This window comes from Dermacentor silvarum, chromosome 9 (genome assembly GCF_013339745.2).
Source record: "Dermacentor silvarum isolate Dsil-2018 chromosome 9, BIME_Dsil_1.4, whole genome shotgun sequence".
NCBI classification, from domain to species: domain Eukaryota; kingdom Metazoa; phylum Arthropoda; class Arachnida; order Ixodida; family Ixodidae; genus Dermacentor; species Dermacentor silvarum.
The window spans coordinates 13327739-13346474 of NC_051162.1; the positions used below are offsets into that span (position 1 = coordinate 13327739).

General features: G+C 48.5%; 1 protein-coding gene across 3 annotated transcripts in view; it reads left to right on the plus strand.

The window, feature by feature from the left end:
* Positions 1 to 18736, plus strand: part of LOC119465145 (BTB/POZ domain-containing protein 9) — an 85010-nt gene that overhangs the window by 39020 nt on the left and 27254 nt on the right. For all 3 annotated transcript variants that reach the window (XM_037725947.2, XM_049655944.1, XM_049655942.1), the window contains exons 7-9: positions 2605 to 2840; positions 4672 to 4785; positions 14446 to 14753. In XM_037725947.2, coding sequence (XP_037581875.1) covers positions 2605 to 2840; positions 4672 to 4785; positions 14446 to 14753 — 658 coding nt within the window. The remainder of the gene's footprint in view (positions 1 to 2604; positions 2841 to 4671; positions 4786 to 14445; positions 14754 to 18736) is intronic.

Genomic DNA, 18736 nt, shown 5'->3' on the forward strand with positions numbered 1-18736 from the left:
ACTTAAGAAAATATTCAAGTGCCAAGAAAATCTCATTTATCAACCGATAATTCTTATAGCCGGGTTGCACCAAAAAATGAGGGGACAAACATCCAAACATTTTAATTAGACAGAAAGAAGTATAGTTGAACTCACTTATAGCATTAACAGTTTTAACAAAACTGGGATGTAACAACGACCAGCTGCTGCACTGCAATGTTTGGCCGTGCTAGATGGTGAAATAAACCACTTTCTACAATGCTCCATGCCGCATTATTAGCTATAACAATTAAATCTGTCTACTGGCTGTCTGCACCGAAAAGAAAATGCACATGAATTCCAGGAAAAGATAAAATATCCGAGCTGCTTTGCCACACACACCTTTGTGCTGCACACCCTGCACGGCACGTCTTCGTTGCCCCTTTCCCGTCTCCCTTCCACCTCTCCAACGTCGGCAAGCGAGTGAAAGGGGGAAGAGAGAGGGGTGTGGGAGGCCAGCGATGCTATGCGACGAAGGCATGCCATGCGTGGCCCAAAGGGGGGTGTAGCAAAGCAGTTCACTTTCTTTTTTCTCTGTGATCTTGCATTATATTTTTATTTCGGCACACACACCCAGTAGCCAGATTTAACTTTTATAACCAATAATGTGGTATGGGAATATTCTAGTGAGCAGTTTATTTTGCCATAGAACACATAGAAAAGTTGACGGTGCCTTGGCTGCTTATTGTTAAATCTGATAAACAGTAAAACCCCGGGGATACGATCACGGCTGGTACGAATGTTGGTGTGATACAAATTCGTAACATTTCCTGGCCAAAATACATTGCTTACAATATGAAAAGCACCGGCTGTTCTAAACACGTTGCGGCGCCACTGCGGATCATACGAACACATGAGCAACAGCGGCGGCGGCAGCCGAGCTAGTAGAGCAACCGGCAGACAAGCCAGCACAGTGGGATCTGGTTGGGATCCATAGTCGCCAAGCAACCGGCTACACCATGTGGTTGCGCAATCTCTCATTGGTCCCCTCCCTCGTCGAGTGGACCAGGCCATATCACAGCCTGATGCTTTGACCAGCGAGGAAGAAGACAAGGACCGCTGCAGCAACGACAACTGCGGCAGCAGCCGCGATGGTCAAAACGTTCCTTGCACTCAACATGCTGAGGCATTCAGCCGCGGGCAAAAACATTCGTGAGTTCATGTGCACTCACTTTTATGCCTTCCAGAAGGCGATCGTTGACGATTTGGGCGAAAAGAAAATGCACCCGGGTAGAACCCCATTGATTTGTTCTTCAAGAGACCACGAAAAAAGAATATAATAGCCACGAAAAAGTAACTTTGAGGAAGGCCACCAGTCGCCACAGCTATGTCAGAAACAGCTCTGAATGGCTGCCAGTACAGTTATTAGACGTTTTGGCGCTCGTACTGTGACCGAGGACAATGCGTGCACGCATGTATAATTAAGGGACATTTACAATGTCTTGCCACAGTGGCCCTTAATATGCTTGACCACAATATGTTGCTTATGCTTCACCGCATAACACGGCTCCATTGCGGTGAAGTTGACTACAGAACCAGCGATTATGCTAGGCATATAAGACCCTCGCCGGCTCCAAAATAAATGTAACGCTGCACTCGGTGGATGTGGCCCAATGTGCGTGGTTCCCGGTAGGCTTTAACTGACGCACACTTCGCTTCGGGTGCTTCGCAAACTGCTGTGTGCACATATGCAGCGCCTGGCTTGGGCAACTTTGGTTGCTTACTGCCATGTGCAAGCTGGCTGCACTGCTAAATTTACCTGACTGACATGTTCAAATGCAACGCAAGATGCAGGAACATTACAGACTGGCGTTGTCAATGGAATTTAGGTCGGGCCCGCGAAAACGCGATGAAGCAACCAGGAAAACGCAGCAGCGAGGAATGTACGCTAAAACTAAATTCATTTTTTTTTCTTTATAAGTGTTTTGTGTGTGTTTTGATGATATGAATTTTGGCTGATGAGAATATTTTACACGACCTTGTGAAATTTGTATCACGACGATTTTACTATAATGCCAAAACCGACACATAGATGGACACACGGATGGAGGGACAATAGTAATTGTATAATTTTTCATTCAGGTACGGTTTAAGGTAAAACTGACTTCAAGAAAACATAAATTCAGTTGCTGCTAAAATTTTTTTTAAAGCTGGACTTTTCTGAACTGTTGCGTTATTCAGACTTTCTTGCGGCAGTACCACCCATTCTCAGACCAAATGTGTAGCAGCAACTGAAACTACATCTGCTCTTATATGATTATTTCATGATTAAGTTAAACTTTATTAGCATTTTTGTTTGTGTGTGGTGCCGGTCATTGTCGTTGCAACTGTTCACAATGTCTCCGCAGAAGAAGGTCTCCGAAAGTCTTGAATAAGCTCTCAGTATGAGTAATAAAGCCATTTTAATATTTTCCACTAAATTTAAGTGTTGTGTTAAGGTTGGCAGGTGTGTATGTTGGACTCGAGTGTTGTTTTTAGTGAATGGGCACTTCTAAGGTGAGGGCGCAGATAATTTATTCCAGCACTTCTTGCTATGCCTGAAAGTTTGTGCGGGATGCTGACAAGTGGGGCACCTTCTCCGTGCAGTGCCGGGTGAGAATGTGGCCACCCAGCTGCACGGGGCCCAGGTGCTGCAGGGGGAGATGCGCTCTGCACTGCTAGACGGGGACACCCAGACGTACGACATGGAGCGGGGCTTCACACGGCACCCCATCGACGGGCAGCAGGGAATCCTGGTCCGCCTGGGGGCCCCCTGCATCCTCAACCACCTGCGGCTGCTGCTGTGGGACAAGGACAACCGGGCATACTCGTACTACATTGAGGCAAGGACACTTCCTGTATACTCGCGCAGCTGACACAAGTGGGACCAGGATTGTGATTTCTCAATTACAGTAAAATCTTGATGATACAGTTAAACCTGCTTATAACGAACCTCCATATAACGAATTCCTGGATATAACGGAAGTTTTTCGATTCCCCGCCGTTACTCCATAGAAGCACATGTATTTGAGACCTCTATGTAACGAAGTGGCAGCGGGAGACCCCCTCGATATAACGAATTTTCCCCTCCGACCACCTAGAGATTTCGCCCCAAATTTTGTCATTTTTGCGCGAGCAGCAACCGGAAGCACCTTCTCCGCCGCGATGGAATGCGAAGCGGGCGTACGTGTGCGTGCGTGCGCGTGCGAGGCGGCCCTGCATCCCTCGACCCGGCGATCTTGCCGCCGCGGGCGTGACCTTTCCCCCTCCCTTCATTCAAATCTGACCCTGCCGCTTGCTGCAGCTGGCCTAGCCCGCCAAGCCGGCACTCTCTCCTTTTCCAGCTGATGTTGCCGACGCGCTGGTACACGCTGTGGCACATCAGACTTGATGAGCGCGGACATGCGCTGTCAAACGCTGGCGGCGTGTGGAAGCGCCGCTGGAGAAGCGAGCGAAGTGAAGTGACCTTCGTGCTGTTGTCTATCGCTTCAACGCAAACTGAGCACCGAGAACACACAGCACGCAGAAAGCTACGAGCCGCCGACGCACCTACACTGCTAGGCTCTGCCCCAACGCAGATCGCTTTCAAGATACAGCCTGCGCGACCACGCGTCGCCCTGCTATCCCTCCCCCCTCGCTCCCTCGCCGGTGTCTCCAGCGCAACGGAGGAAGGTGCGCTTCTTCCCTGCTTTTCTTGCGCGCGCGAGATTTAGACACGGTCGTCGTCCCCTCGCACGTTTTCACTCGCACATACAGCATACGGCGCGCGGCGACTTCGCCCATGGGCTTTAGGGTACGGCCACGCCAGCGGCAAAAACACGCAGCAAAAACGCGCGTCAGAAACGCGCGGCAACGCATCATGCCGCGCGCGGCAAAAGCGGCAGGAATCGGGGGTCTTGCGCCGTGCCGCGCAAAATGCCGCGTGCCGCGAGATGAGAGCGACGAGGGTGACGTCACGGAGCCATCACAACCGGAACGCCGCCGGTCTGCGCCGGGTTTTTAATCGACGATCGTCGTCTCTCGCATGAAACAACGAGCGCGCGCGGTGTTGCTCGCCCGTTCGGAGAGCGCAGGAGATCTTATCGCGCTGCCGCGCGGCGAGACGCGCGTGCCATGGTGGCCTCGCGGCAAGGCGCTGACGCGCGGAAACTTGCCGCTCGCTGCATGAAGCGCGCGTTTTTTGCCGCTAGCATGGCCGTACCCTTATATACGGAATATCTATGAGCCAAAACCAATTTTAGGGCCACAACGCGTCATGGACACCATCTTTATATAGCAATTATATATGTGCAAACTACTGCGACTAACAGCAGTATGATAGCACTCTAAACATGGTACTTCGAGTGGTGCCTTCTCACACCACCTACACCAGATCTTGCCCATTTCAGGTAGCAGACGACGCCACGGCACATTCATATTGGGATCACTAGCTGCTGTCTAGTGTAAAAAATTTTAATAAAAGCACAGATGATGGAACAGCGATTGCCATCTATGTTGTGAAAGGGTAAAAAAAAAGTTTCTTTGACAGCCTCATTTTTGTTACAAGCCATTCAGAAAGTGGTGAAATACCCATGACGAGGTGAGCTCGTAATAAGCCACAATGTATCCATCGCTCGTGTCGAGCTGAGATCAAAAGCCCTTAAGAGATTAATAGTTGCCCCCTGGTACCCACAGGTGTCGGTGGACCAGCAGGACTGGGTGCGTGTGGTGGACCACTCTCACTTCCTGTGCCGCTCCTGGCAGAGGCTGTACTTCAAGCCCCGAGTCGTCCAGTACATCCACATTGTGGTGCGTACAGAGAGGGCACCATTTTCGGCCAGCATGGGGACTTGCCTTGTGGCTATGCATATTGTTGCAATATATTGGCCTAAGGGAAGTGTGGCACCTCCGTCTGCGTGAGTTTCTAAGTGGGTGCTGTGGCAGCATAGGATGTGAGTGTGCGAAACTTGTCTTGAAATTGACTTAGCTCAGAACATAGTCATTCCTGCACTAATAAAGCCGTTTTGGAATGAAATCATTTTATGAAGTGTTTGTTTGCCCGTAATACATATCTCATTTTTGTCTAATCACATTTACTACAAGTAAACGAGGGAAATAAAAACACATAGGTAATTGAAACAGATGCACGATCAGTGTGGAGCTTTTAATTTTTGAAGCAAAACTTCCTTTGCAAGCCTCATTGGCATTCGGTGTGGGTTGTTTGCTTTTGATTTCTTGCATGACAGGCATGCTAGCTGCTATGTCCACGAGATCTCCTTCTTCCGAACGCAACACGCGTTGCACCAACGTGGCACCCTCTCTCCAACTCCTGACTCTCTCCCCGTCGGCGGCTCCCGAGAGACGCAAGAGCAGACGCGAGACAGAGAGCAACGAGAGACGGCTTCGGACCGCGCTGCGTGCAAGTCCCTCTGAATAAACTCCGTTTAGATGGCGGTACTTTTTCAATCTAGGGACTTTAAGGTTGCAGCCTGCCGGTCGGGAAGTGAGGCGACGCTTTTGTGTGTGTGTTTTTGATCGTCGATGTTGTTTCTGCTGCTGCGGCACTCGAAGCCACAATCTTGTTCTTGGTTCATGCCCGTTTGCCGAATCGCAGCAAGCTATGTCTCACAAGCGAAAAGCTCTGTCTTAGAAAGGGCCCCTAAACCACCCAGAGGTCGAAATTTAGTTGTGGTGTTGCAGTTGTGCACGAGTCGACAACGAACACGTAGCCGCGAGAATTTTTCGAAATGGTGCCGTAATAGCGGAGTTACACGCGTTTGATGATTGAAAAATGGCCCTCGCTCGTTTCGCTCTTTCCTTCGCTATGGCTGGTCTCTCCTCCTCGCCGATTGCTGCTCCAAATGTCACGTGACATACATGATCGCCAATGCGCTTCTCAAAACACTGCCTACTTCCGGTTAAGGCACGTCCACGCTAGCCATGCTAGCGGCACATATGCGGACGACGATACAGCCTCCAGTCTGCTGCGTGAGAGGTGTCCAAAGTAGACGACAGTTCAACTGGCGCCCCGCCCGCTGCACGATCAACGGGCCAGTCAACGACCGCGAAGCTGCGCGCCTCTGCCACCGGCAACGAAAACATCGGCTGCAGCTGAGCGCACGGCTACCGACGAGAGACGACCGGCTCGGCTGTGCTCGCATCGTAGCCGACGGCGCCGTTAATATCAGCGTATTTTTCTTCTTTGTGTACAATTATTGCGAAGAGGAATAACAATGATAATTAAATAATGCGGCTTGTGAGCGTTGGTAATTCATTTCGAAGCGCCGTCCGCTTCAGCTTTGAAGGGAACCGAAAAAGGCCTAGCGACGATATCGGCGCCGTCGAGCGATCAGCGGCGGTGAGGCTGCCGCACAAATGAGTCCCGGTCTCGTCCTCTCTACGTACGGCAAGGAAATCTCGTCGCTCGCGAACAAAACCGCTGTCGAACGGCGGCCCGCGAATGCCAAACGGCGTGTGGCGAGTTAGCGTGCCGGTAACGTGGACGTGAACTCGGCGCTTCTCGGCTACCTGTGGTGCCGGCGCGTGTTATACGAAGCGTGCCGCTATAGACCCTGTGTTGCGCGCACGTCTGGAAAGGCCAACACTGTCACACTCTGTTCGTGCAGCTAATGAGACCGCTAAGCATGACTGTGTTGGAACACGAGCGATTTGGCACTTGCAGGCTATAATTACCTATGCGCAAGCGCGCACAAGCGCGCACAAGCGAGCAACACGGCGAGGACTAGCAGGGAGCGCGCGTACTTGCTAGCAGACAACCGGAAGTCGTAGGACATCATCAGATTCCCCCTGCTGACATCATGACGACTGCTGGGGTTACCGGAAAGGCGAGGGGAGGAGGACGGCATTGTTTTTTTGGTTTTGTGGCGCACCCGCGGCGCGTAGCGCTGCAGCATTTGGCATCGTTGATCGTGACGGCATTCTGAACTTGATGCGTCTGTTTACTTGCAATGTTCAAAAAATGTCTGAGGTGGTTTAGGGGCCCTTTAAAGAGAAACTGCATATCCTGAGAAAGGTGGATGAGGAGCCCCAAAGAAAGCGAACCGAGTTGGCGAAGGAGCTAGGCCTCGCAACGTCGACATTGAGCACCGTGAGCACATCATGATGAATGTGCTTTCCTTCAGTGTCAACGCGAAGGAGCGGAAGACAGCCCATCACGTTAAGCTAGAGCATGGGTTCTCAAAGTGGGTTCCGCGGAACCTACGGGTTCCGCAGGCCCATGCTCGGGGTTCCGCAAGCCACTGATAAATTTTCCCTGGTCCCGCCCTTGACAAGTGTCTAAAACGGCGAACACGAGGTGCGCTTTATCCAAAGAACCTTCATTACCGATGCCCGAGTGTCCAAAAGCACATAACAGTGCGTAACAGCAACGCGCGAACTGCGCAATAAATACGCAAGCAGCTTTAGCCATCCAGCCTCTGAGAACGGGCAGCACGCCTAAGCTTTCGTACTTGAATCTCAGAGGCCGTAGCTTACCACCATGCGCCTTTCTCCTATTTGTAGATAGGGTAGGTGCCGATAATGTGCGCACTGAACTATACGTTGGAGGAATAAAAAAAATGCACGGAGCACCGCAAATGCGCGCCGCAGAAGAGCAAGAACGGCGTAGCGTCCAACCGAATCGCCAGACCGCATCGCCGTGGTGCTTAGCGGCAATGGTACGCGGCACGTGACTGACAGCAACGCCGAAGCGCTTCGTGCCTAATTGTGCCTTTAAAGCCTTTATTCTTGCGTTTATCGCCGCGCGTAACACCGCGTTGGTGGCTAGCCGCGTGCCTCCGTAAGTGCGTAGTCGCTATCTCTGATCGCGTCGATAACCATCGCAGTTTCGTCCGCAGCGGTTGCGCAAATAGTAGTTTCGTTTTCACTTGATGCTCGCGTCGGCTGCGTGCCTTCCCAACTGCTTAGTCGCTTCCCATGGCAGCGTCGATAGCGACCGCAGTTTCGTCCGCACTTCTTGCAGCGAAAGGTAGTTTCGTTTTGACTTGGTGCGTGCGTCGGCCGCCTGCCTTCTGAACCGTAAAGTCGCCGTCCATGATCGTGTCGATAGCGGCCGCGGTTTCGTCCGCACTTCTTGCAGCGAACGGTAGTTTCGTTTTGACTTGGTGCATGCGTCAGCCGCCTGCCTTCTGAACTGCAAGGTCGCCGTCCATGATCGCGTCGATAGCGGCCGCGGTTTCGTCCGCAGCGGTTGCGGCAAGCAGTAGTTTCGCTTTGACTCAGTGCAAAGCTGTCGAAGATAAAAATCACCGGCTACATCGCGATGGACGGACAATTTGTTGGCCAGCAGCTGAGTGGCGAAAAAATAATCGGGATGTGCGCCCGTTGGTGGAAAGCGCGTCTCAGATGAAAACGCGCGCCGCGAAGGATGTCACTACGCCTTCGCCGCTGCTAGCGCTAATCAGTCATGAGATGAAGAGAATTTCAGCTTCCGCACTGGTCTTGTGCTAAATAGAAACAAGATTTCACGATTCATTGAGTAAATAAAAGCGTGTTGGTGTTGTGAAGCATTTGTTTATTTTTTTCTTGATACCCTCGATAATTCGACATTCGGTTAATTCGGGGGGGGGGGGGGGGGGTTGCTTGGCACTTTATGGAGCTTAGCAGTGTTCCCTGGGATGAACGTACTTGAGAACCCCTGAGCTAGAGGAAGCTCGGCTTACGTGGCTTAAGGAAGTTACTGCGGCCGGTGTGAATATCGACGGTAAGGTTCTGAGAGAGAAAGCTGACGAGATTGCGCTTACATTGCGCAAATATGGATTTCAGGCTTCTGGCAGCTGGCTGCACCGTTTTAAAACGAAGCAAGGTCTTGTTTACAAGAGCGTCTGTGGCGAAGGAAAAAAGGCTGACGAGTCAGTCATGAACGATGGGCTCTCGACAACACTGCCGTCACTCATCGCGGGGTATGAGCCTCGAGATGTTTTCAATGCTGATGAGGCAGGTCTGTTTTTCAACCTTCAGCCAGAGAAGAGCCTGTGCTTTAAAGGTGAAGCATGCCAAGGAGGGAAAAAAGCAAGGAGTGAATCACTCTTCTCTTTTGCTGCAACGTCAACGGGTCTGAGAAACTTAAACTGACTGTGGTGGGGAAGCCCCGCTGTTTGAAGCGGGAGAGTCACCTTGGCCTTGCTTCTATCGCGCTAACAAAAAGACGTGGATGACAACAGCCCAGTTTGAAGAGTTTATCTCGCTCCTTGACGAAAGGATGGGAAGCAAGAGTAGGAAAATCGTCTTGTTTCTTGATCAGTGCGCCACACACCCGAAGCAAGTGACGCTTCCGAACGTCAAGCTCATATTTTTGCTCGCCAACAAGACCATGCACCTCCAATCGCTTCATGCTGGATTTATAAGAAACGCGAAACGGACTCCTTGTGCGTCGCCTTTTCACCAAAATTGATCGTAAGGACAGCGACTTGCGAATGAGCCTGCTGGACGCTATTTACTTCATAGCCATGAGATAACCAGTGTGACTTGAGACCGAGTCACACCGGTTACGATAGCCAACTGCTTCACTAAGTGCGGCTTCTTCAGGAGTCCTACAGATGTGCCCTCAGAGCCGCAGGACCTGGTAATCAAGGACTGGGACCAGCTTGATGCCGGGTGCTCCGTGCATGATTTTATCACCGCAGACGACAACCTCGCCTTTGTGCTTGTTGCTTGTCTAAAAAGTTTGTTGCTGTGAATTTTGTTAATTTAGCTTACCAGTTTTCAATGTAATTTGGTGATACGCATTTCCGATGATACGAATATTTTTCGTAACACCATGAGATTCGTATCACTGAGATTCCACTGTATCTCTGAAGCACAAACAGATGTACTAATCGCTGCACTTTAGCACAACATTGAAGCTTGGTAATTTGTACAAGGTCTTGTACTACACACAGACACTTGAGAGTGGTCGTAGTCTCCGCGTGTATTTATAAGGCCACAGCATTAAAATATAAAGTGGACAAGGACAATGTTTTGTGTATCACAAAGAAGAAGAAGGTGGCGATGTCCACTCTGTGAACCAGCTGCTATCGCAGAAAATAGCTTGAGTGCCAGAGGAACCACCGAAGTCTGCTGATTTTTGAAATTTTTATTACAACCCGTTTTAATACGTAGGGAGCACAAATTTACTTCTTACGCTCTACGTATCTGAATGAGGGCCAATTCTGTTCTGAGTCCTAGCTGCTCCCATGCTTTCACAGCTGAAAAATACGAAATTTTTCACTAATAACCGTCGGCCTCTTCTTTCTTTCTGTTGTTCTTTTTCTTTTATCTGTGAAACTATGTCAGAGTAATACTCTTTTTTGGTTGAAATCAAATATTTCAAACCAAATTCAGCATATTTTTTCTCGGTGTCTTAGGGCTTTAACTGAAAACATTGAAGTTCTTTATATACAAAGGAAATGTAAGCCCTAGTGGCTGTTCGGTGGTGCGCAAGAGTGTCAGAGCACCTTAGAAAGTAATTGAACAACACTTCAGACAGGATGAACAGGGGTGGGACTCCTGCGCCAGTTGCGTCATTTTGATACAAACCCCAATTCCTGCGCCAAACTCAGAAAATTGACCGAAATCGCACCACGCTGCGCCAGAACGGCTTCGGCATGTGTGCTCCGGCATTGGCCGCGAACAGCAAGCGGATTCATTCTCTGAAAAAGAGCACGGCTGTTCACATTCTGCACAACGCGTAACGGCGCCTGCTGTACAGCTTATTGTAATTTTCGCGCTTTTAACATTGGATATTTAGGCGCTTCCGGCAAGTGGCCCGCGCGCGTGTGGCCACTCCCGGTTGTTGTCGGGAGGGACAGGGCAGCTGTATTTAGAGTGTAATAGAATACGGTTGAGTGGGCCAAGCGGTGCGGCGCTTTCTAGCTGAGGTGCAAAGCAAAGCCCGAACGGCGAAGCATCGATTGCTATAGCAAATTTGTAGACAGCTATACGAAGTAAGAATAGTAGTTTTATTGACCGTGTAAACTTGTAAGCATCCGCTTACCAACTAAATTAACAAGCATGGTGTCACGGACGTACAAGCAGACTGAACGTATCTCACTCGATGACCGCAGAAACTCGCTGTCAAAGCTTTGGAGTGTGGAAGCGCGTCAGCAGCAGCGAGTGAATTGACTTTCGTGTTGCCTCTCGCTTCAACACTTATTAAGTAAGAGCTGAAAAAACGCACACACGAAGCTATCAGCACTCACACTCTGTCCCCATCGCAGATCTCTTTCCAGATAGGGCCTGCGGGGCCGCGCCATACGCAGCAGCTGCCGAAATGAACCCCCCCCCCCCGCCGCCTTCTGCTCTTCCCTTCCCCAGTGCCTTGCGCTCGACGGAAGACGCCCCGTTTCCTCCGCGCTTTCCTCCCTTGTGCGTGCGAGATTGAGCCGCCATCGTCCGCCCTCGCACGCTCTCACTCGCACAAACAGTTTGCGGCGCGAGGCGACGTTGTTATTGCCCTTGGACTTTATGTGGAACAACACAGCGACGCCGATGGTAACGGCGACTGCAGAAATGCGCCTGGAGTTTTTGTATACTTGCTATCGCAATAAAGACTGATTAGAATACCTTTACGCTATACCAGCCCAGGGTTGATTGCGGCTCTCTGGGTCTGCAGGGCCATCTGGTGACCCAGAAATTGTTACCGCATTGATTGGAACGCATAATTTGAGAGCATTTTCAACTATTATTGTGAGTGCTTGCATGGGATCCCATGTATGGTGCGATCGTAGTGCCATCGATGTTTTCGGCTTTACAGGAACCCACTCTAATCTATCCATGCTATATCTACAAAGCACGCTTCTACTACGTACTTCGTGTTGATTTATTCTGTGTTTCATCGTGGTGTCGAAGTGCGCTGCCATATTCCATTATTCCCCAAAAATTCAGAAGGGCCTGCTCCAAACTGCTTCAATATTAAATTTTTTCTGCTCCAAATTGCTCCAAGATACAATTTTGTCTGCTCCGAACTGCTCCAAAACACAATTTTACTTGCTCCAAAAATTGCGCCAAAATGACTTTGGGCAGTCCCACCACTGGATGAAGTAAGGAAGATGAAGACAGAGCTGACTAACAACCACTGTTTATTGCACCTGAACGACAATATATAGGAACGACAATCTGCACAAGGAACAAAAAGACAAAATCATCTCAAGCCATTCATCTTCTTCTCAATCATCTCAAGGCAGTTGCACACTTGATGGATAACTTAGTTCACTGATATGCAGAGAAATGCTTCGCTTATCTCTTGGGCACGTTGCTCTCGGTAGCATCCTAAAATCGTGCACTTTTCCAAAATTGGATTAGAACCTCATTTTTTATAATGTTCAGCCAGACGACTGCCAACTGATCCCTTGAGCGAGTGTGCAGTAGGCAATCATTGATACATCGGCCAAACAGAGCCCGCATGTGAAGGGTATCTGTAAACAATATGGAGTATGATTGTAGCGCATTTAGACGAGGATGCAAGAAGGCACACGAAAGACACGAATGAATGGCAGGGCGCAGCACCTCGTGAACTGTGGTGCAGGCGAACCAAACAGTCGCTACAATTGCCCGCTTCATGCAGCTTCTACATCAGTTTTTAGGAGCGCAGCAAACAAAAACAGCGTGCACGACGAAACCAAAGCTAACCAATGCTGAAATGCCAGCATAAAGAAGCTGTGGAATGAAAACCAAGATGGACTCCGGAGCAAAAAAAAAACAAACAAATTCTTGCTGGGCAAGAAAGAGCTGAAAAATTTTCGCGTTCTTTAAACATACAGAGGGCCCCGTAAATATACAGTATCAACCATTTCTGACTTGTTCACGGTGCCGTATATTTACGGCATTGACCCTCAAAGAGTTAAGACCCGCGTCTTCATCCAAGACATGATTTTCACTAGCGTGCGCACATCCTGATTATTTTTTTTTGCCAGCGAGCTGGCTGGTGAAAGCCGCGCAATGAAGCTGGCTGGTTTGGTGTCACTGCACTATAGTAAACTCTAAGTGTGCAGGTCGCAGTAGAATTGCTCTTGAACCTTGACAGCTTCTGCCATGTTTATCATTGCATGCGAATTACACCGAGTCAAAACAGAACTGCTGTTTGCTGCAGCCGCTGCGGACAAAACCGTGGTCGCTATCGATGCGATCACGATTAGTGACGACGCAGTTCTGAAGACACGCAGCCAAACGCACTTAGTCAAAACGGAACTACTGTTGCCACAACTCTATCGATGCTATCATGGATGGGGACTGCACAATTCTCAATGCACATGTCCAAAAGGGTGTCATGCTTGGCACAGTAAATGCAAGCACAAAAACTGTGAATTCACAAATAGGCACAAAGTGTTCATTCATTCCCGTATCGTTTCTGCTGATGGCTATGGCAATGCAGACACTTGAGTTTCGGTTGAACGGTGCCGTTGCTATTGCTCTTTTAGGTTGCACATTAGCAGCGCTCCACACTCGCCGCAATCTGAGGGTTGTCCAAGTTAACCGGTGTGCAAACAGATACGTCCGGATTAGCTGGAGTTTGATGCCATTAAACAATGCATACACCTGCCAGGACCAGAGAACAAATCTGAATTATCAATTTTTCCAAATCAACAGGGGTCAGATTAGCGAGGTGTTACTGTACCTTATGTTATTTTAATTTGTATTGATACATTAGCAAGCCTTTTATCGTTATAGTGCTCTGTTTTTTTTATTTTCCTTTTTTTTACTCTGGCAGGAAGTTTAGCCTACGTTTCTTGAACCATGGGACATCCTGTTGTGTGTGTAAATTATTTGTTTGGAAAACTTCTTCTGTGCAGCAATTTTTGGATTTTTATCCAAGCCAACTCTTCCATATCCCTGTATTCCCATGTTGTTTCAGCACCCTGTAAAAGGACGCTAAAGAAAAAAATCAAGTTGAGTTGTATCAGTACATTAGCCTTCTACAATAACAACAAAGCCACTCTTACCATGGGAAGTAGCTCAGTGAGCCAGGAAATGTGCAAGAACTTACAGATGGTCGATAATGCCATGGATTTCGACAGCGCTTGCTCAGGTTTAGGCAAGTTTCAGTAACATTTACAGAGCCACAGTGGCCAAAATACAAAGAAAAAAAAAACGCCTTAATATCACTGACGTAATACTGACGTACCAGTACTGAAGTCTTGGCGTGAGGCTCAAAATATTGAACTTTGTATTGATAGTAAAGCAGATTGCTAGGCTAGTTGGTACATGTTTTAGCTAATAACTGGGCGCAAAGTGAGCACCTGTCGAGTTTCGTCTCTCTTTTCGCGTCTTATTTTCGTGCTCGGTATTTAGATATAGATCTCTGACCCAAATTTTTTCTTCTAGTAATCACCAGATTGTGGCGTAATACTATGATATGGACAAAAATAGACTTTTGCAAAAATACATTATCAGTTTGAACTGGTTCACTCTTTCTCTCCAGTGTCCATATAAGAAACTACTAGGTTTTGACACTTTTTGCATGTGGCGGTGCAGGGCACACACAACACAGTGAACCGCGTCTTCCATGCGGTGTCCCTGGAGTGCAAACACGTTGCCTTGGATACGGCCGAGGAGGAGGAGCCCTTTCCTGACCTGGAGGAAGGTCTGGTGGTGCCCCACGAGAACGTGGCCACCGTGGCACGCTCGGCGTACGTGGTGGAAGGGGTGAGCCGCAGCCGCAACGCGCTCATCAACGGGGACACCTCCAAGTACGACTGGGACTCTGGCTACACCTGCCACCAGCTGGGCAATGGTGCCATTGTAGTGCAGCTGGCACAGCCATACCGCGTTGACTCCATGCGGTGAGCACTTTTGGGGTCTTGTGAGATGACTTCAACACCCTGACACCCAAAAAGATCCCAGTCGCGTCTTATAGTCAATTCTACCAACATCAGGGTGTGCACAGGTCCTTGAAAATGAAAGTATGTTTTCGAGGTCCTTGAAAGTCCTGGCATTCTTTTTTTCCCCCTTAATAACCCTTAAATTTCTTAAGGGGGGACGCGGCTTTCGGTACCAACTTTCTTGTTTCTTGGTGGATGTCAATGAAAATTGGTACATAGAATAAGAATGGCTCTATGATGCTTTCATAAAAATTTCAAAGCGGTACCATGAAAACTTTTTGCTAGACAAATTATTTCTTTCTTGAACCTCGTGGAGGGACTGGAGGATTTACGAAATCAAGTGAAAAGTTTGTTAAATACTGTATGCACAGCCAAATGTATGCAGAAGGGGATAGCATTCTCGAAATAATTTTTTTCAACACTAAAATTTGTAGTTTACGTTTTCTCCAGTCCCACTGCAGTGAGCACGCTTACACTGCAAACAAGGAACCCTACTACGAATTCTTAAAACACTAGGATAAAAAAAGAAGAGCACTATCCCCTAAAGTACAGTTCAGTGAGTCTGACAAAACAAACGCAATCAAAATGTGTAAAGTAGTTACCAAGATATCTGCTCCACGAGCTGAGCAACATGCCAAAAAAACTGTACTGAGAAAACAAGGTTCAAAGTTGTCAAAATTTAATAGGCACCAGGGTTATAGTCTTTTGTGTCCTTTGCGATGCAGCATCGCTTGACCATCTGACCTGATGGTCTGATGAGCTTTTGCAGCTTTCTTTTTCCGCATTGCATCTTTTTCGGCTGGGTTCCTGAACAGTTTCGCCAATACGCGCGGACGATGTTCCATCCGTGCTTGAGGTGCTCAGCTGCACGTCCGCGTCGCGCTGCATGCCACCGTCATTGTCACTGCTGAAGTCGCCGGAGCAAACTTTGTTTTAGAGATCGGTGGCTTCGACTTACGAGCACCAAATTGATGCGCAGTCTTGCGTTTCTTCTTGAACAATCGCCGGCCCATGATAACAGACGAGAGCCGTTCTCCAAGCTAAGAAGGGCTGAGCTTGACAACGTTTTTCGTTTCTCTAACAAGCGAGCGCCGGTCCGTTATCATAAGTGAGATACAATCTCTAAACCACGCCGCGACGACTTGAAAAGACGCGAAATCGGCTCCTCAGCGCCGTCAGCGCGGCGATTCTAGCCACCGTAGCGGCGAGCAGACGACCTTTCCACCGGTTGCTAAGGGCAACCGCCCGGGAGACCAATCCGGAGCCGCGTACAGTCACGTGGCGCGCGCTGCCGATCAGAAACCGCCGCGAGACCTTGAAACTTTTGCTTGCTGTGCGCTTGCTCTTGCCTGGTGCAGCTGGCCGAGGCGCCAGATTTGAAGACGGAGAATCGCGCTATCCATAGAGACCAAGATGGCGGCGCTAGGTTACGCGGTTGCGGAGATATCGCGGCTTGAAAATGCCGTTTTTTCGCTATTTTCGAGAAACTCCTCGCCACCTTAGCTTCGATAAACATTTTTTACATCATTTCCGCGCGATTTTCCGTGACGAAATTTTGAAATAAAATAGAAAAGAAGTCATACAAACTGAAAATGTGATTTTCAAAAAATCGTTTTTTTGGCCAAATATCGCGATGCGAAAGCCGCGTCCCCCCTTAAGTGATGCACTATACGATTGATTATGTGACCCGCTTTCTATGGTGGATCAGCGTGAGCAAAATAAACTGCTTACTACAATGTTCTCATGCACATTATTGGCCCCAACAGTCACATCTGGCCACTGGGTGTCTGTGTTGACAAGAATCTGAAATCTCCAAAAAGAAAAAGTGAGCAGCCGCACCATTGCCATAAAACACATACTAGGGCTGCTCATTGTTACACCTGAGTATTGTTAAAGCCAGTAATGCTATAACAGTGTTCAACTTCCCATTTTAGAAACAATGGTACAGTTGAACCCACTGGTAACAATACCGGTTTTAACAATATATTGGATGTAACAATCCACAGTCGCGGCGCCATGAGCTGTTGTGCATGTTCTATGATAAAATAAACCAATTATTACGATGCTTCCATGTTGTGTTATCAGTAACAATAATTTGGCTGGGTGTGTTTGTCGAATAGAAAAAGAACGCAAAATCAATGGGGAAAAAAAAAAAAATTTGAGCCGCCACACCTGCCTGCCTGTCACAAACCTTCATCACACCCACTTTTGTGATGAGTGCCCTGCACGGTATGCCTTGATCATGGTCACGCCCTTGCGCACCTTTCTCCCATCTCCGTTCCACCCCTTTGATGTCAACTCGTACTTCAGAGGGGTGGACCAGAGAGAGGTGTAAAAGGTTGGTGATGTGGCGAATTTATGTGGTGCAAGGTGCGTTGCATGAAGGCAGGTGCGGCTGCTCACTTTTTCTTTTTGGAGATTTCAGATTCTTGTCAACACAGACACCCAGTGGCCAGATGTGACTGTTGGGGCCAATAATGTGCATGAGAACATTGTAGTAAGCAGTTTATTTTGCCATAAAACACATACTAGGGCTGCTCATTGTTACACCTGAGTATTGTTAAAGCCAGTAATGCTATAACAGTGTTCAACTGCGCTTCTTTCTGTCCAATTGAAATGTTTGTATATTTGTCCCCTCTCCTTTTTTTTGTGCAGCCCATAACAATATAATTTTCTTGGCTCTTGAATATTGTTATAAGTGGCTTCAGCTGTATCAAAATGTAAAGATGGCAGGGGTACACATGTGTTCCGCTTCGTACAACTTGCCCGGCACTGAAGAGCCCCTCAGTGGGCACACCAGTGAGACACTGGTGCTTACTGCTGGTTCCCCTCCCGTGTTTGCACTGCATCCTTCGCACCTCGTTAGAAACTTGAATTTAGGAACTTGAAGATCCAGAATTGCCCCCTTCCCACTTTCCAATATCATTTCTTCAAATAGAGCTATCTGTAGCATGTTGGAAATGTTGTTCTATTAAAAAATTGCTACATGGGATACCATTTTGTACCCTTGAAAAGGCTTAGAGGGGGCCTTGAAAGTCCTTGAGTACCCTAGGAATTTTCGTATCTGAAACCTGTACAAGCCCTGCACCATGCCTGTTGCAGCATTTCAACACTTGGTCAAGCAAGTGGTTTCAGGTTTGCAAGGCTGGAAACTGTCAGTTTTTCATAGTAACTGCCTTTAAATTCAGTTAACGTCCGATTTTTCAGACTCCCTAGATGCTGCGATAACGTCTGAAAAATTGGGCAGTCGGAAAAAATGAATGCTGGCCTTTTACGGCCCCCAAGGGCCCAAATCGTCACAGGCACATCCGAAATAGCTCTGAAGGACGGCGAGTGCACGCGTGTAGAAGTAAGGAATACCTATTGTGTCCCGTGACAATTGCCCCCTTCCCACTTTTGGCATGCTTCACCGTAATACTTTGCGTGAGCTTCACGGCGTAACACTGCTGTATTGAGGTGAAGCTGACCTTCGGGAACCGGCATTATGCAACGTGTCGTGCTTTTCGAGCTTCGAAGCCATTGGCGGGAATTACAAAGGTGGAGTAAGTGTCATTGCTGACAGCGGCGAATTCTTTCAATTAAAAACACGGCACCCAACAGCAAGAAGCTTGGTAGTGAACGTCGAAGCACGTAGGGCTAGCGTTGACTATGGCTATGGCTGCCAGCATTGGTGGTGGCTATGGCTGCGAGTGTATCTGCATGCAAAAGTGCCTGTTCGAGGCGGCCAGATAATAAAAATTTAGGCGGTGGTGGCTTCGATAACGCCGTTTCAGACCTGTGCCCATGGCAAAAATGTCTGGAAAATCGGACAGCGAAGGGTTCTTGCGTCTAATATTTTCAGACATTCTTATGCATTGACGCTATGGAGTACATGGCAGTGCTGCGAAGGTGTCCGAAAAATTGGGCATGTGGAAAATCGATCGCTGATTGTAGCACCTAAGCAG